Source organism: Oncorhynchus masou, chromosome 27 (assembly GCF_036934945.1).
Source record: "Oncorhynchus masou masou isolate Uvic2021 chromosome 27, UVic_Omas_1.1, whole genome shotgun sequence".
In the NCBI taxonomy this organism is placed as follows: Eukaryota; Metazoa; Chordata; class Actinopteri; order Salmoniformes; family Salmonidae; genus Oncorhynchus; species Oncorhynchus masou.
In genome coordinates this window covers 45,743,301-45,760,222 of record NC_088238.1, presented here as the reverse complement: position 1 = coordinate 45,760,222, position 16,922 = coordinate 45,743,301, and the positions used below count along the sequence as shown (strand labels likewise).

At 44.4% G+C, this 16,922-nt stretch overlaps 1 protein-coding gene across 1 annotated transcript in view; it reads right to left on the bottom strand.

Annotated features, from left to right (window-relative positions):
- Nucleotides 1–320: 320 nt before the first annotated feature.
- The window catches only part of LOC135516290 (kin of IRRE-like protein 1), a 38,073-nt gene continuing 21,471 nt past the window's right edge, over nt 321–16,922 (bottom strand). Inside the window, exons 3-15 of the mRNA XM_064940458.1 lie at nt 16,714–16,863; nt 16,401–16,558; nt 16,087–16,237; nt 15,696–15,801; nt 15,334–15,482; nt 14,301–14,428; nt 9,712–9,838; nt 9,192–9,292; nt 7,010–7,226; nt 6,397–6,504; nt 5,552–5,679; nt 5,075–5,152; nt 321–3,150 (exon numbers count right to left, since the gene is read on the bottom strand). Of these exons, the coding sequence (XP_064796530.1) occupies nt 2,488–3,150; nt 5,075–5,152; nt 5,552–5,679; nt 6,397–6,504; nt 7,010–7,226; nt 9,192–9,292; nt 9,712–9,838; nt 14,301–14,428; nt 15,334–15,482; nt 15,696–15,801; nt 16,087–16,237; nt 16,401–16,558; nt 16,714–16,863 (2,264 nt within the window). The 3' untranslated portion in view covers nt 321–2,487. The remainder of the gene's footprint in view (nt 3,151–5,074; nt 5,153–5,551; nt 5,680–6,396; nt 6,505–7,009; nt 7,227–9,191; nt 9,293–9,711; nt 9,839–14,300; nt 14,429–15,333; nt 15,483–15,695; nt 15,802–16,086; nt 16,238–16,400; nt 16,559–16,713; nt 16,864–16,922) is intronic.

Sequence of the window (16,922 nt, the reverse complement as noted above, 5' to 3'; positions counted from 1 at the left end):
TGGAACAGGACAGGAACAGCATCAGAACCGGGTAACACAATGACAAACAACAATTAATGCTGAAGCGGGGAACACTGCGGGGGAACAGACAGATATAGGGGAGGTACTAACACAGGTGATTGAGTCTAGGTGAGTCCAATGAAGCTCTGATGCGCGTGACGAGGGAAGCAGGTGTGCGTAATGATGGTGGCAGAAGTGCGTAATGCTCAGCAGGCTGGCGCCTGGGGCAGACGTGACAGATTGTGGGGGAAAACACAAAATAAACTGAATTCTCCGAATTGGTAGTTATCCCATTCCCCCGAAAGCATCACATGACATGATTTATTTTATAAAAAACAGTGCTTTTTATTTCTGTTATACTGTGGAAAAATAATTACATACCATTTTTTAAAAATATTGGAGATAATGAAATTAAAAAATGAAAATTTGATCACTTTCTGTTGTACATCTTTTGAACAGTTTTTTTCTGCTACGTAGAACAGTACAATAAGATAAACATTGTATTTCTAAATTCAAAGACACAATAATACAGGATACAGTCCTACCAGAGGTATAAAAGTATTGGAACAGGATCGTGAAGAGAAATGATATGGACATATTACTGAAACGCACTCACACACGAACACATACAGACATGCACACACACATACTGTACACACTGACATGCATACAATAGTCACATTCACACGCAGGTAGAGAACTGTATGTTTATGCATTACATACACACACACACACACACACACACACACACACACACACACACACACACACACACACACACACACACACACACACACACACACACACACACACACACACACACACACACACATCTATACAAACACTGTACAAATAGATGTGCATACACACACTCTCTTTCACACACAAACATTCGCACAATCACACTCCGCTCTCCGTATATCAATAGTGTAGACAAACCTTCATTGAACCTCTCCATACACATTCTCCTCTGGCCCTCATGGCTGATTGTGTGTGAAGAGGAATGAATGATGAAAGCATTACCGCATGTTCCCTAAGGCCACTCTTATACACAGCATCTCACTAGCCTGGTCCCAGGTGCTGTTTGTTCGCAAGCGTGACAATGACCGTAGGAGTGGGCTAGACAGCATAACCAGATCTGCAACCAGGCTCCCACGTCACCTCTCTCTATTTCAGCAGGGGACACCAAGCTAAGGCTTATAGCCTGGATCCAAGCTGAATCTGCTATGTTTCACCATATAAAATATGTAGTTCATATAAATGGTGAAATGTAGAAAATTCAGTTTGAATGCCAGGCTAGCAGGCTTATACTGTAGTTCCATACACCCGGACTGCCTCAAGGCCTGAACACAACACCTTCCCATAGAAGGACTTCCTGCATGGTATCTACTGCAGTTAAATGCTTGTAACCCCAGATTTACATCAAATAAAGAGCAAACATGGACGCTTGGTAAAAAGGTTCTTTTATACCCTCCCCTTCCTGAATCTTGCCAGTCATCATGGCTGACAAAAACAGGTACTCAAATACTTCTTCGTGTTTCTCTTTGTTTGTTGAGGTGAATATCACCCAAACAAAGACTAAACACTCTCAAGTTTGAACATCTTGGTCCACAGACACTTCCGTCACAGAAATATGACCAAAATAATTCTGTAAAATGTTAAAAAATAGAATAGAAAGCTCTAGTTTGTTGGTGTGCAAATAAAAACAGACTCATATAATACAGATATATGTAGATGATGGATTTCTAAGCAATGAATACTGTTTGTAATGCAGTGCAAAACGTACGATGACCCCACTAACCAGCACCAATGGCGCCAATGAAGTGGAGCAATGTGGGATATATATGTGCTCTAAAATCACTGTATAAAACAACAACCAGCTAAAACAAAATGGCGGCCAGTCATGACCCTCCACTGGTTGAGGTTTCTCCCGCCCTTCGAATGAGTACCATACTTGACGGTCAATTTCTCCATGATATGCCTTACTGTAATATTTGGCAATCGAATATGGAATAAATTGCCTGTAGCGCTCCCTCTCGTCATTCACAACAATCTAAATTCATAGCACACATGCTATTTATTTCGATAATTAACATCTAAAGATCTTTTGTTCTCTCTAGTCCCGTCTTCTCTGGTCTTGATTGGAACTTTTGCTTTCCGCTCTTTCAGAGTGAAGATCTGAACACTGGGATTGTGGGAATTCTAGATTACCAGGAATTCATTCGTTATCCACTGATCGGGACTCTCTCTTTCTCACACCCTCCCTGTCTCGTGGGGAAATTCTAACTCCTCTGTGTGTGTGTGTGTGTGTATCTGCGTGTGTCTGTTTGTATATCTGCGTGTGTATGCTCACGTGTACAGTATATGTGCGTATGTTTGAGAATGTGAATGCGTGTGTGCGGCCTCTGTGTGCGTCTGAGTGACAGTGTGTATGAGAATGCACCCTCACCGTCTATGTGACTGTGCACTGTATGTCAGCTATCCATCTCACACATGAGTCTGCATCCTCTGTGTGTGTCCTCTGTGGCCGTAGTCAGAGTGCTGCGAGGTATAGGAGAAGCGGGTGGAGCTTCCATACTTCCCCAGTCCAGTCTCTGACCCTGACGGAGTCGCCCCCGGCCCCACCCCCACACCAGGCCCCACCCCTGGCACAGGCCCCACCCCCGACCCCACCCCGTACATCTCATAGGAAGGCCCGGTTTCCAATGGAGCCAGACTGGGCGGGGCAAAGCCCATGCGGTAGGGGGTATAGGGGTGAGAGGGATAGCCGTAGTTGTCATAGGCCAGCTGAGGGGACTCCAACAGGCTGCAGTCCCCAGGGAAGTCGCTGGTCTGCGGGGGATTGGGAGGGGGCTGCTGGCTCTGCCCAGCCCGGGTGAAGGTGTTGAACTGGGCGTAGCTGTTGTGGGAGAGTCTGGATGGGGGCCGGGGATCGTAGCAACTGGGGCGACCGGGGGTGGAGAGGGTCCCCGGGCCTGGAGGGCCTCCTCCGCTGGCTGTGGCCCCTGATCCTCCAGCACTGCTGCTGACAGAGGCAGCTCCCCCTGGGGTGTTGGAGGGCCGGTAGTCGGAGTAGTGCATGGAGCGGGAGGCGGGGCGACCCTCGTCAAGGGTGGAGGCTCGCACGTTGTAGTAGCCGTTGGTGGGGTCCTGGAGAGAGCAAGATTAGAAAACATATTGTCACTAAGGTGTGTGTGTGTGTACATGTGTGTACATGTGTGTACATGTGTGTCTGTGTATGTACAGTGCCTTCAGAAAGTATTCTTATCAGTTGACTTTTTCCACATTTTGTTGTGTTACAGTCTACACACAATACCCCATAATGATACACAATACCCCATAATGACAAAGTGAAAACATCTTTTTAGGAATGTTTGCAAATGTATTGAAATACAGAAATATCTAATTTACATAATTATTCACACCCCTTTGCTATGATAAGGTACTCCAAATTGAGCTTAGGTGCATCCAATTTCCTTTGATCATCATTGAGATGTCACTACAACTTAATTGGAGTCCACCTGTTGCCAATTCAATTATAAGGCACCACAATTGCATGTCAGAGCAGAAACTATACTGTCTGTAAATCTTTGCGATAGAACTGTGATGAGGCATATATCTGGAGAAGGGGAGAAAACAATTTCATTTATTTGTCATTTTTAAAGTTGTTTTTTTTTACCCCTTTTTCTCCCCAATTTTGTGGTATCCAATTGGCATTAACAGTCTTGCATCTTAGCTGCACCTCCCACAAGAACTCGTGAGAGAAGAAGGTCGAGAGCCGTGCGTCCTCCGAGACACGACCCAACCAAGCCGCACTGCTTCATGACACAATGCCCACTTAACCTGGAAGCCAACCACACCAATGTGTCGGAGGAAACACCGTACACCTGGCGACCTTGTCAGGGTGCATGCGCCCGGCCCGCCACAGGAATCGCTAAAGCGGGATTGGACAAAGACATCCCTGCCGGCCAAACCCTCCCCTAACTCGGACGACACTGGGCCAATTGTGCGCTGCCCCATGGGTCTCCCGGTCACGGCCGGCTGCGACAGAGCCTGGAGTCGAACCAGGATCTCTAGTGGTACAGCTAGCGACTGCGATGATATTTCTAGAGTGTTTAAACCCAATGACCACTCTGACACAACTACAGAGTTCCTTGGATGAAATGGGAGAACCTGTCAGAAGGACAACAGTCTCTACAGCATTTCACCAATCTGGGCTGTATGGGAGAGTGGCCAGACAGAAGTCACTCCTGAAAAGAAAGCACATGACAGCACGCCTGGAGTTTGCAAAAAGGCACGTGAGACTCTTGAGAGCACAAGGCATGAGATTCTGTGGTCTGATGAGACAAAAATGTAACTATTTGACCTGAATGCAAAGTGCTATGTCTGGAGAAAACAGCTCATCACCCTTCTTACACCATCCCTACTGTGAAGCATGGTGGTGGCAGCATCATGCTATGGGGATGCTTTTCAGCAGCAGGGACTGAGAGACTGGTAAGGATAGAGGGAACAATGAATGGAGCCAAATACAGGCAAATCCTTAATGAGAACCTTCTTCAGAGTGCAAACGACCTTAGACTGGGATGAAGATTTATGTTCCAACAGGACAATAACCCAAGCAGACAGCCAAAGCAACACTTGAATGGCTTCAGAACAAGAATTTAAAAGTCATTGAGTGGCCTAGCCTAAGCCAGACTTGAATCCCATTGAAAATCTGCGGGAAAACTTGAAGATTGCTGTTCACTGCTGCTCCCCATCTACTTTAACAGAGCTTGATAAAATCTGCACAGAAGAGTGGGAGATATCCCCAAATCCAGATGTGCAAAGCTGATACAGACATACCCAAGATGACTCAAAGCTGTAATCGTCACCAAATGTGCTTCTACAAAGTATTCACTCAGGGATGTTGCATTTCATTTTCAAGAAACTTGCAAAAATGTTGTTTTTTTTTTTTAAAGCAAACTTTTAAAAATTAATCCATTTTGAATTCAGGCTGTAACACAATAAAATGTGGATTACGTCAAGGTGTATGAATACTTTCTGAAGGCACTGAATGTGTGTAAAATAATCTCACCTTCAGGTCGTACTCCTGGCGAGTGTCTAGCGTATCGCTACGCAGGTCCTGTTTGAGTTCTATATCGTCTTTAAAGGGCTGAGAGGAGGGAGAGAAGGACACAGAAGAGGGCAGAATCTAAACCATCAAACAATGAAAAAACAACAAAGGAGGGGAGGAATCCAACATAAGGAGGGACCGAATAATAAAAAAAAAGAAGAGGGAAGGAAGAGAAAGTGACAGATCGTATTTTAAGTTGAAAAGGGTCATCTTTAAGTGTTAAAAATTCTGAGTACTGTGATTGAAAAGATAGAACAGCATAAGTTGATATGACAGAAATGTTAGAGGTTAGATGTAAAGTAATAGCGTCAGAGTTGAGGCGCCGTTGGAATTATTGAAAAAACACTGTAGTGATCGCCTGATGGGAAACTTGGGTAACATAAACCAAAGGAAGCAAAGTTCAAGGCAACCTGCTGTAGCGTTGTGATGGCGACTCACCGAGTACATGGCCTTAACCATGCGTGATGCCGTGGAAACGCTGCCGGAGTCCTCCTCCAGACTGTGGGTCTCCTTGTTTATTGTCTCTACCTTGATGTCTGGCTTACCCAGCGTGACCCCACGACGACCTGGAAGCACAACACGACAGCACAGCACACAGTTGAATACTGCTGGATATATGTCAGGGTATATTGATTTGGATACAGTATGTGTATGTACTTTATATGTGAATAATATATTGCATTCTGAGGAAGTTCAGGTGTATACTGTATGATGTTTTCAATGCATTGGTATCTGAAATATGTATTTGTATGTGTTTTCTACTGTATTTTACAGGTGTATGTGTTTGCTACTGTATTTTACAGGTGTTGTATGTGTTTTCTACATTATTTACAGGTGTAGGTGTTTGCTAATGTATTTTACAGATGTATGTGATTGCTACTGTATTTTACAGATGTATGTGATTGCTACTGTATTTTACAGGTGTATGTGATTGCTACTGTATTTTACAGGTGTATGTGTTTGCTACTGTATTTTACAGGTGTTGTATGTGTTTTCTACCTTATTTACAGGTGTAGGTGTTTGCTACTGTATTTTACAGATGTATGTGATTGCTACTGTATTTTACAGGTGTATGTGATTGCTACTGTATTTTACTGGTGTATGTGATTGCTACTGTATTTTACAGGTGTATGTGATTGCTACTGTATTTTACAGGTGTATGTGATTGCTACTGTATTTTACAGATGTATGTGATTGCTACTGTATTTTACAGGTGTGTGTGATTGCTACTGTATTTTACAGGTGTATACATTTGATATTTCCTCGATGGAGTTATCACTTACTGCCTTTGCGCTGTCGGTAGAAGATGAGCACCAGGACTAGTAAACACAGGAACAGCAGGATGGTGCAGCCAACAGTCCCTCCTGCTATTATACCCACTGGTACCTCCTCTGAGAGGGGGAATAGAGAGAGAGAGGAAAGAGAGATAGAGAAGGAGAGAGAGAGATTGAGAGGGAGGAGAGGGAGAGAGGCAGAGAGAAATAGAGAAATGGAGAGAGAGAAGAAGGATAGAGGACAATGCAATAGGGTTCAGTTAGCTGTTTATACAACATGCCAATTCAGCTAAAACATTATAATAGAGCACGCATGAATACATGCTGGTTATTGTTGTTGAGGAGGGATGTCTGGTTGCATCAAGTTACAAGTATGAATATTATTTATTTTACTAGGCAAGTCAGTTAAGAACAAATTCTTATTTTCAATGACGGCCTAGGAACAGTGGGTTACCTGCCTGTTTAAGGGCAGAACGACAGATTTGTACCTTGTCAGTTCAGGAATTTGAACTTGCAACCTTCCGGTTACTAGTCGAACGCTCTAACCACTAGGCTACCCTGCCGCCTCAATATAATGCTACTGAATATAACGGTGTTGTTTTTTGTTCGTCTCTGGGCATACCGGTCTCTTCCAGGGTGATGATCATGGTCCCGGGTCCGAAGGAGTTCCAGGCGGTACAGTTGTAGGTGGACAGGAAGTCAGCCTCCATGACGTTGTTGATGGTGAGGGTGGAGAGGACAGCCCCTCCCTCAGACAGAGGTTTACTCTGCTCCACCGTGTACCTCTCCAACAGAGTCCCCTTCTCCTTCTCCCACACATTCTCCTTCCACGCCCACACCTGGAACACAGGCAGGCAAGCAGGCGCACCTTAACACACACCCATATACCATACTGCATGTGCTCTGACACACACATGCATTATGTACAAACACATATAAGCATAGATGTGCATATGCACATATGGAGGAATATACACACAGGGGTGGATTTAGTGATTTGGAGGCCCCAGGTAGAGCCCCCCCCCCATGTCTATTAAACAAAATCATGGCTACTGAACGAAGAGCTGTTCGGAGCCGGCTCTTTTAGGTGAAGGAAGCCGAATGAAAAGGCTAACTGAAAAGACTTAAAATACCCTTCAATAGTAAAGGTCTTTGCATCACCATGTAGAACAGGGGTGGGCAATCATTTTGTCTTGAGGGCCACGTCGGGGTTTCAAAATTAAACGGAGAGCCGTACAGATTTGTTTTCTGAACGATTTGTTCATCAAAAGGAATTAGCGGGCCAGAAAAGGGGCCGTTTTTAAAATAAATATAGGCCATAGGTCCATTATAATTTCTATATACTTTATATCTGGTTTTAGTTAGTTAGGGATGCACTGATGTGGCAATTCTGGGACAATATCTATATCTGACATTGTCTTTGGGAATATCGAATAATACATTTGGTTATTGTATGGCCTTCTTAACCAATCAAGCACAGATACAAACTGCAACCAAGTTTCTATGTTCATGAAGCTAATAAGAAAAGATGCCAAATCACTCAAACATGGGAAAAGTTTAACCATTTTCATTGGCATCACAAAGTGAGCGAAATGGATCAGAAAGATATTGGAAAGTTCCTCAAGTAATAAATTGTGTGTGTAGAAAAAAAAAGACATGCGTTGTTTTGCAATTGCGGTTCTGTCACAGTCCCTTCCGACATGTCCTGCGCAGCTTGGGAGTGTCGTAGAGGGAAGCAGAACGAGTCGAAGCTTTCAGGAATGGGATCATACTAGCTTATAGACCGAACAGTTTAAAAGCTAGGGCAACATTCAGAGGAAGAAAAAAGGAATCTGCTCCGTTTGTCACAACCAGAGATGGTCACAGCCTCTAAAATAGCGCACACCGGATGAGGACCTCAAGCCAAAGAAGAAGAAGGCAAGACAACAGAGATATTATGTATTATTAAACAAAACGAAGGCAAGTTCTGCCACTGTGTACACATATGTACCGTGTACACAAAGACACACACACACTAAAGTAAACAAACAAGCACATACATTCCAAAACATTCACACACACTTACAACGCCCACATTATGAGATTCACACACTACCAGCGGCAACTGTTCCAAGCAGCTATATCGCTCTATTCCTGGACTTTAGAGTTACATGCAGTGGTTTTAGAGTTGGTAAGAATCTTACACACTTCCTCCACTTCCAAGCCACTAAAAGCTATTATTCACACTGAAGCATGAGACTATTTGAAATTGCACAAGGCCACGTGTTCCCGTAATCTACCATTCATTCTGAAAAACGAGAACCTCTGGCAGAGGAATTTGCAGGGACAACTGTGCCTGTCCTTCATATTTTATAACTATTTTTCTGTCCCTGCATTAGAGACGCGCCCTGGTGCGTCAGAGAGAATTCAACTCACAAGGTTTAGAGAGGAGGGCGAGACCAACTACACGCTGACTACATCCAAAATGGCATCCTATTCCCTATACAGTGGTACACTATGTACACCATATGGTACACTATGTAGGGACTAGGGTACCATTTCAGACACAGACATCTGTCTGAGTGCATCCGGACCAGAGAGACAAGTGGAGTGAAGGCGATAGAAGTGTCCCCAACTAGACACATTGGGTTTGTTGACATGGTGGGTCTCAGGACAATTCCGAAGGATTTTGACGGCCGTCACAAGACATAAAAGCTGCGAGAGTGTTGACTATGTCAGTCTCACGATGACGATAATGTACAGGTGGTAATGTGTTCATGTAGAAGCTTGCAGTAGAGTTTGTACAGTATCCACTGTCCACTTACAATCTTGTCCGGTGGAGGTGTGCTGGCGATGTAGCACTTGACCTCTCCTCTCTCCCCCCTCACTGCATACTGTACAGGCTCACTGGAGATGATGGGGGGACCTGGATAGAAATAGAGAGAGAGAAAGTGTGAGGGAGTGGATATTCCATATTAGAAACTGGGTGGTTCGAGCCCTGAATGCTGATTGGCTGTTGGCGGTGATATATCAGACCACAGGTATGACAAAACACTTATTTTTACTGGTCTAATTACATTGGTAACCAGTATATAATATCAATAAGGCACCTCGGGGTTTGTGGTATATGGCCAAATATACCACGGCTAAGGGCTGTGTCCAGGTGCTCTGTGCATAAGGACAGCCCTTAGCCGTGGTATATTGGCCATATACCACACCCCTCTCTGGCCTTACGGCTTAATAGTACTTATTATCTTTGAACCCTTTGAAGAACCCTTTTGAGGTCCATGTGGAACTCTTTTTTCTGAAAGGGCACTGTTGTGTGTGACCTTTGGTGTTACGTACCGTTGACAGTGAGAGTGACCTCTGTCTCTCCCACTCCGATCCTGGGGACGATGGCCTTACACACGTACTGCCCAGCGTCCGCCTGGCTCACTGACTTCAGGAACAGCTGGTTGTTATTACTAAGGACCTGTAAGGGATGGAGAGATAGAGGGAATCAGGGACAAGCAGAGAGCGAGAGATGAACAAAAGAAAAGGGGAGTGCAATGATGTGGCCTGACATCACTCTACTTTCCTTCAGGGGCAAAATATGATAAAAGAGGAAGACTTGAGAAAGAAAATGAAGATAAATGAGAGATACATTTTTTTGTCCCCCCCCCCCCCACACGCCCGTGAAGGAGTTCTGGAGAATGTTGTATTGCAAACACTTTTTGATTGGATGTTGCTTTTCAAGAATGAAAATTGGACTATGCTGGTAAAGTTAAACGTCACTCACAGCACGTTCTAAACCGCTCTATTTGTTCCATTCATCCACATGGCTGCTGGCTGCGCTTTGCTACCACTGAAAATATAATTATTTTGGTTTTTGTAAGGACCCCAGAAACGGAGGCAGTGCCAGAAACTATTCAAGTAAGTAAATACATTTTTTTTTATGTAAAAGAAAAACAAAATAATATTAGCTAGCTAGCTATCTACTCGGCCAACTCAACTGAACTGCTTGCTAGTTAACGTTACACACGGTTGAGTTTTGTCAATTAAATGTCATCAGCTACCTAACTACCTATAACTAGCAATCTTGATGTAATTATTCTAAATTAAAAATCCAAATGCACTAAATTAAAAATCCGACTTGCATTTGTAGATAACAGCCACGGAAGAGGGTGAAACTGCAGCTCCAGCTGTCAGTAAAGGGAGAGTGTAGGCTACTGGATAGTGCAGGTAACTTTGAGAGGACATTGTGAAAAGATTCTCTGGTTCCAGTCCCCAGAGGGTTAAACTTTGAGGACAGGGAGATAATAGCAACATAATATTTAGTGCTGTCAAATTTTAGTATAATGAAGCCTGTTTCTTTGTGATGTTTTCTATCCTCAGGAAGCTTTGAAAGCTTGTTTGTAGATGAAGAGAAAGATCCCAATGAAACTCCTACGAGACTATGGGTATATCCTATATGCCATGGATTATACAGTGCCTTCGGATAGTATTCAGACCCCTTGACTTGTTCAACAATTGTTACAGCCTTATTCTAAAATTAATTTAAATTGTTTTTTACCTCATCAATCTACACACAATACCCTGTAATGACAAAGGAAAAACAGGTTGGGATTTTTGCTAATAATTAAAAAAAAAACAAAATATCACATTTACATAAGTAGTCCTTGCTGCTGAAAAACATCGCCACAGCATGATGCTGCCACCACCATGCTTCACCGTAGGGATGGTGCCAGGTTTCCTCCAGACGTGACGCTTGGCATTCAGGCCAAAGAGTTCAACCTAGGTTTCATCAGACCAGAGAATCTTGTTTCTCATGGTCTGGTGTCCTTCAGGTGCCTTTTGGCAAACTCCAAGCAGGCTGTCATGTGCATTTTACTAATGAGTGGCTTCTGTCTGGCCACTCTACCATAAAGTGCTGCAGAGATGGTTGTCCTTCTGGAAGGTACTCCCATCTCCACAGAGGAACTCTAGAGCTGTGTCAGAGTGACCATCGGGTTCATGTTTGGCTCTGCGGCCAGCTCTAGGAAGAGTCTTTGTGGTTTCAAACTTCTTACATTTAAGAATGATGGAGGCCACTGTATTCTTGGGGACCTTCAATGTGTAGACATTTTTTGGTACCCTTTCTCACATCTGTGACTCAACACAATCCTTTCTTGGAGCTCTATGGACAATTCCTTTGACCTCATTGCTTGGTCTTTGCTCTGAAGTGCACTGTCAACTGGGACATTATATAGACGGGTGTGTGCTTTTCCAAATCATGTCCAATCAATTGAATTTACCACAGGTGGACTCCAGTCAAGTTGTAGAAACATCTCAAGGATGATCAATGGAAACAGGATGTACCTGAGTTAAATGTCAATCTCACAGCAAAGGGTCTGAATAATTATGTAAATAAGGTATTTCTGTTTATGAATTTTTGCAAAAATGTCTAAAAACCTGTTTTTGCTTTGTTATGGGGTATTACATATGTTGGAAAATGTTGTATCCTAAAATACAGTTAAACATCACACACAATGTATAAACCTATTACAATTGGAGCAGGCCAACCCTGCTGGAGTTCTGCTTGGTGAGCAGGGTTCTGTTACAGCCCAGCAATAACCCACCTGATTCTGGGCTGGAATAGAAGTCTGCTCACCCAGTAGATCAAGGATCAGTGGAGCAAGGTATCCATAGCTGGTATAGTGTTTTTTGTGTTCACCTGAACTGATGCTTTAGTAATTATAAAATACTTGTTACTACTCAATTATCTATTGTTGTTTAGACTAAGGTGCCTAATCTTTACATACGAGTTATCTTATTTGTACATGTTGAAGTGTTGATTCTTTGACGTGAAGTGTTTAAACTCGTTTAAATTGTTAAACAACATTTTCTAAATGAACTAGTGTCAATGTTAAGTTGCCCTTTCCTGCAGTCAATTACCAAAAGTGTCCTCTTTGACCTCATGAGTGGAATGATATTAATATTTTAAATAATTTCACAATTATTGTCAAACAGTTTTGTTACATTTCAGTCTTCTGTGATGTACAGTATCTCAAGTGGAATATTGGTATGCAAACTCAAAATTGAATACACTTCAACTCTATATCTGACATGATACAGGTGTCTCCTTTTTTAAAAGCCCATAACCATGTATGTGAGGTGTATACTTTTGTTTCAATGTAGATTAGTTTAAGACTACCAAGAATCATCCCTCTGTGTGACCCTGATTTAGCCCACTGCAATAAAAGGTTCATCATATTATCAAAATCCTGCAGTAAAGAGGGGTTCTTTCTCTAATGTGTCTCTGTTTCTGTGTTGTATACTCAAATGAACATTTCCTTTTTGTCTAGTCGAAAGCTCTCCAATCTGTTTTATTTGATTGTCACTCTTTCAGTATATCAGCTATGTGAATCCACTTGGCAGCTTATCACATGGCAGGCATCACCAACATAGACCTACAGTAGGATGTTCTTTTATTTCTTTCATTTTAGCAATGTTGCTTGCAAATTGATTGCAGTTTTCCCCCATGGATAGACAGTACATGGTGGCTCTATGTATCACTGACCCTGCATAAGCTAGCGACTGGGCTAACCTTTTAGGTCAACAATATGCTGTTTTTATGAACATTTTGCTGGCTTTATAATCGTCAGAGAAGTTAGTTATATCTTGGTAGCTTACAAGGTCAGCTGACTTTTCCAAAAAAACGAACCTCATTGTGGCTAGCTACGTCCTGTCCCTTTATGCTAGCCTTTAGAGACACATATCACTTCAGAAACTTCAAAATTAAAAACATGGATATGGTCAGTGTTGTCGACAATTTCTCCCCTTTTGCTGCAGCTTTAGCTCATCTCAAAATAACATTGAAATGCTGTGAAAACCAGAGTGCTGCGAACATTCTAAAATGCTTTGTTTGTTTAAATGTTTTGCCCTCACGCACTGTTGCCCCTACGGCACTAATCTGGGGGGCACCTTTGGCGCTCTGCCCAAACAAGGCATTTGATTGGTATGGCGTGTTGCGTGGCGTCACTGATTTACACCGGACACCGACGCGTTAGCTGATTTCCTCCATGGAACTTCCCCAGGGAAGCCTGTTTCGGGACGAGGCTAGCCTAACCTTAACTTTAAAGCAAAACCAAAAAGCGCATTTTCCCCCCATGAATTTTACGATATAGACATGTTTTACTTTGCAGCTGGCCCATCTTGCGGACATTGCTCAGTTTTGCCTCCAAGGCAAGATTCATGACAATAAATGTCAACCTGCGCGAAAAACAGGCAGAGGTGAAGAAGGACGGGATAAAATAGAGAGGGGGACTATAAAAAGACAGAAAGAGATTAGGATGGGAGAGAGAAATGGACACTGAAGGACTGAAAAATAGAATAAAATAGAGACAGAAAAGTGAAGAAGTGAGAGAGAGAGACAGATGGAGGAGAGAAGCGGGGGAATCAGGAAAAAGCCAAGAGAGAGAGAGAGATGAACAGAGCAGAACAGAACATAAATAATAGAGAGACAAAGGATAGAAGAGAGGGAGACGATAAAGATACAGACAGCAAGAGAAGATACAGTTACAGCAAAAGAAAGGTGGAAAGTGGGGCCTCCTGAGTGGCGCAGCGGCCCAAGGCACTGCATGACCGCGAGTCCCATAGTGTGGCGGGGGGTTTACTTGGCTCATCGTGCTCTAGCGACTCCTTGTGGGGGGCCGGGCACCTGCAGGCTGACCTCAATCAGCAGTTGAACAGTGTGTTCTCCGACACATTGTTACGGCTGGCTTCTGGGTTAAGCGGGCAGGTGTTAGGAGCACGGTTTGGAGGGTCTTGTTTCGGGGGGACGCGTGACTCGACTTTGCGCGTCTCCCAAGCCCGTTGGAGAGTTGCAGCGATGAGACAAGATCGCAATTTAATATCACAAAATTGGGGATAAAAAGGAGGAGAGCGGAGGAGTTAGAGAGCGAGCTGGTTCTCACCATGTTGGAGCCCTTCTTCGTCCAGGTGAGGGTGAGAGGAGGGTTGCCAGCCCATTTGCAGTTCAGAGTGACATCAGAGTCTATGTCCACGGTCACTGGCCTAGGCTCCACTACCAGGATAGGACCAACTGGAAAGAGAGAGAGAGAACATTCGCCTTTACTTAACCAAGTCGGCTAAGATAACAAATTCAAATACAATACAAAACCGACTTGCTACAGGGAGAAAGTGAGAGATCAAGAGAGAGAGGGTATAGATGATTAGGTTTAGGAGATAGGGGTACAGTATAAGGGGAAATTGAGATTGAGTCAGGGGTGAAAGTAGATTTCTTAACGGTAAGGACATCCTGTGTGTGCACGCGCTTAATCATGGAAATACATATAGAATCACTATTAATTCAACAGGATCTCTGTGTGCCGAGTCGTAAAGGTTTGTCATGTAACTTTCAAAATGTATTAGCTTTTGTTGTGGCATAAACACAACCAGTCAGGATGTTTTCATCTGATTGTCAAACGATCACTTCAAAGGGCTCCTTTAGTGGGCTCCTTTAGTGGGCTCCTTTACTAGTCTACCTGCGCAAGTTCACCCACTCGCAACATATTTCCAGTCTTCAAACAGTGGCTGAATGGAAAGAGACATCTTTTTTTTAACGTAAAACACCACAAAGAGAAATGACATTTTGGCAATTGTCATTAATCCAGAATTGATGCATCCACTGCTGTCCGCCCACCGTCTCGGTGTCGGCCATTCATCTCTGCCTTGGCAAAACGTCAGTGTTCTCGTCGAACCACATCGCATTTAGGAGCGTAGGCTATACCACTCGTTTTCAAGTCCATTCGCTCATTTTTCATGCCTCTGACATGCGGTAGCCTAAAGATAACAAATGGTGTAATAGCCTACAGTTTCCTTGAAATGTTACCGATACGGCATACCCCCACTATTTATTTTACCGGGACGCCGTACCGTACCGGTCCGCACCACATTACTTTCACCCCTGACAGAGTATTTGCCAGCCATGGCGGTTCAGAGACTCACAATGTACATCGACCAGGATGCTGACGTTGGTTTTGCCCACGGCGTTGAACACTGAGCAGGACACAGGCTCCGTGAAGAAGGAGTGGTCCGCCTTGGTGGTGAACACACTCTCTCTGGCCCCCTGCAGGACCACTCCACCCTTAGCCCACCTGAGAAAGAACACACATGAATGTATGAATAAACATGCACTGCCAGAGCTGTGGGTTTGATTCCCGCATTGGCCAAACACTAAAAGAACATGAAACCCAGATAAACACAACGATCCAGATAGATTCATGCACGGCTAGAGAGACAGGTGGACATTTAGATAGACAGAAAGATCAACAGATCTATAGAAGTCGACGGAGGTGTACAGTACATACATGTATCCCATGATAGGAGGGTTGGCAGAGGCGGCGCAGGTGAAGGTGACTCTGTCCCCCTCTAAGACGGAGCGGGGCTCGATGGACAGGGTCACCATGGGGGGGTCTGGGGAAGAGGGCAGGGAATCTCTAAGTCACTCCGACACATCAGCGAATAAGCAAATTATAAAGAGAAGGAGGGAGTGGTGGGGAGCAGAGAGAGCCAATGGAAAAAGAGAGAACCCCATCAAGGTTCCTTGGCAGTGATCTAAGTGTACTTCCTGGTTGTCACTAGACACTGTTGTCCTTAAATAAGCTCAGATATTCAGTCGTACAGTAAATAGTGAATATATGTCAAGCTAAAGGGATGGTTGTGAACAAGTCGCTGCGGTGTACGTTGAGGGTGACTTACGGTGTACGTTGAGGGTGACGGTGGTGTGCTTCCCAGTGGGGATAGCCAGGTTGCTGGCCACACAGCTGTAGTTCCTCCCTGTGTCTGTGTCCACTGGGTGGATGGGCAGGAAGCTGTGGGTCGTCACCCTCTTCCTGTCTGGGAGCACCTCCTGATGGAGGGAGAAGAGAGAAGAGAGAAGAAGAAGGAAGACAAGACAGCCAATAGAAGGATGAGAAAGAGTATAGGTGAAACATGATTGAGTGTGTGTCTGTCTTTGTGTGTGTTGTAATACAAGGTGCATGTATGTGTAGATGCATTTTTAATTGACTCACGGTGGTGCTGACTGCTCCGTCTACGGGGAGCCCGTCTTTTTGCCACTCTATCATGGCAGGGGGCTTGGCCCCACGGGACACACAACTCAGGTTATAGTGGTCGCCTGCATTCAACAGCACCTCAGGGGCTCCGTCGATCACTGGGTCATCTGGAGGGACTGGACACCGGGCAGGGGGGTTACGCGCGCATGCACGCACACGCACACACACACACACACACACACACACACACACACACACACACACACACACACACACACACACACACACGCATACGGGAGGTACATACACACACACATTTGCTGTATCTTACTGAGGACAGTGAGTTTGGCTCTTCTAGAACGTAGCGCAGCGTCTGGGGCCTGACACTCGTACAGGGAGTCATCAGACAGCTCAGCTGAGATAATCTCCAGGTTATACTGGCCCAGCTCCTGCACCCGCATCACACGGTACCTCGGCCAGGCTGGGGGGGGAGGGAGAGAGTCAGACATGTAGGGACAACCAGTGGAGGCTGGTTGAATG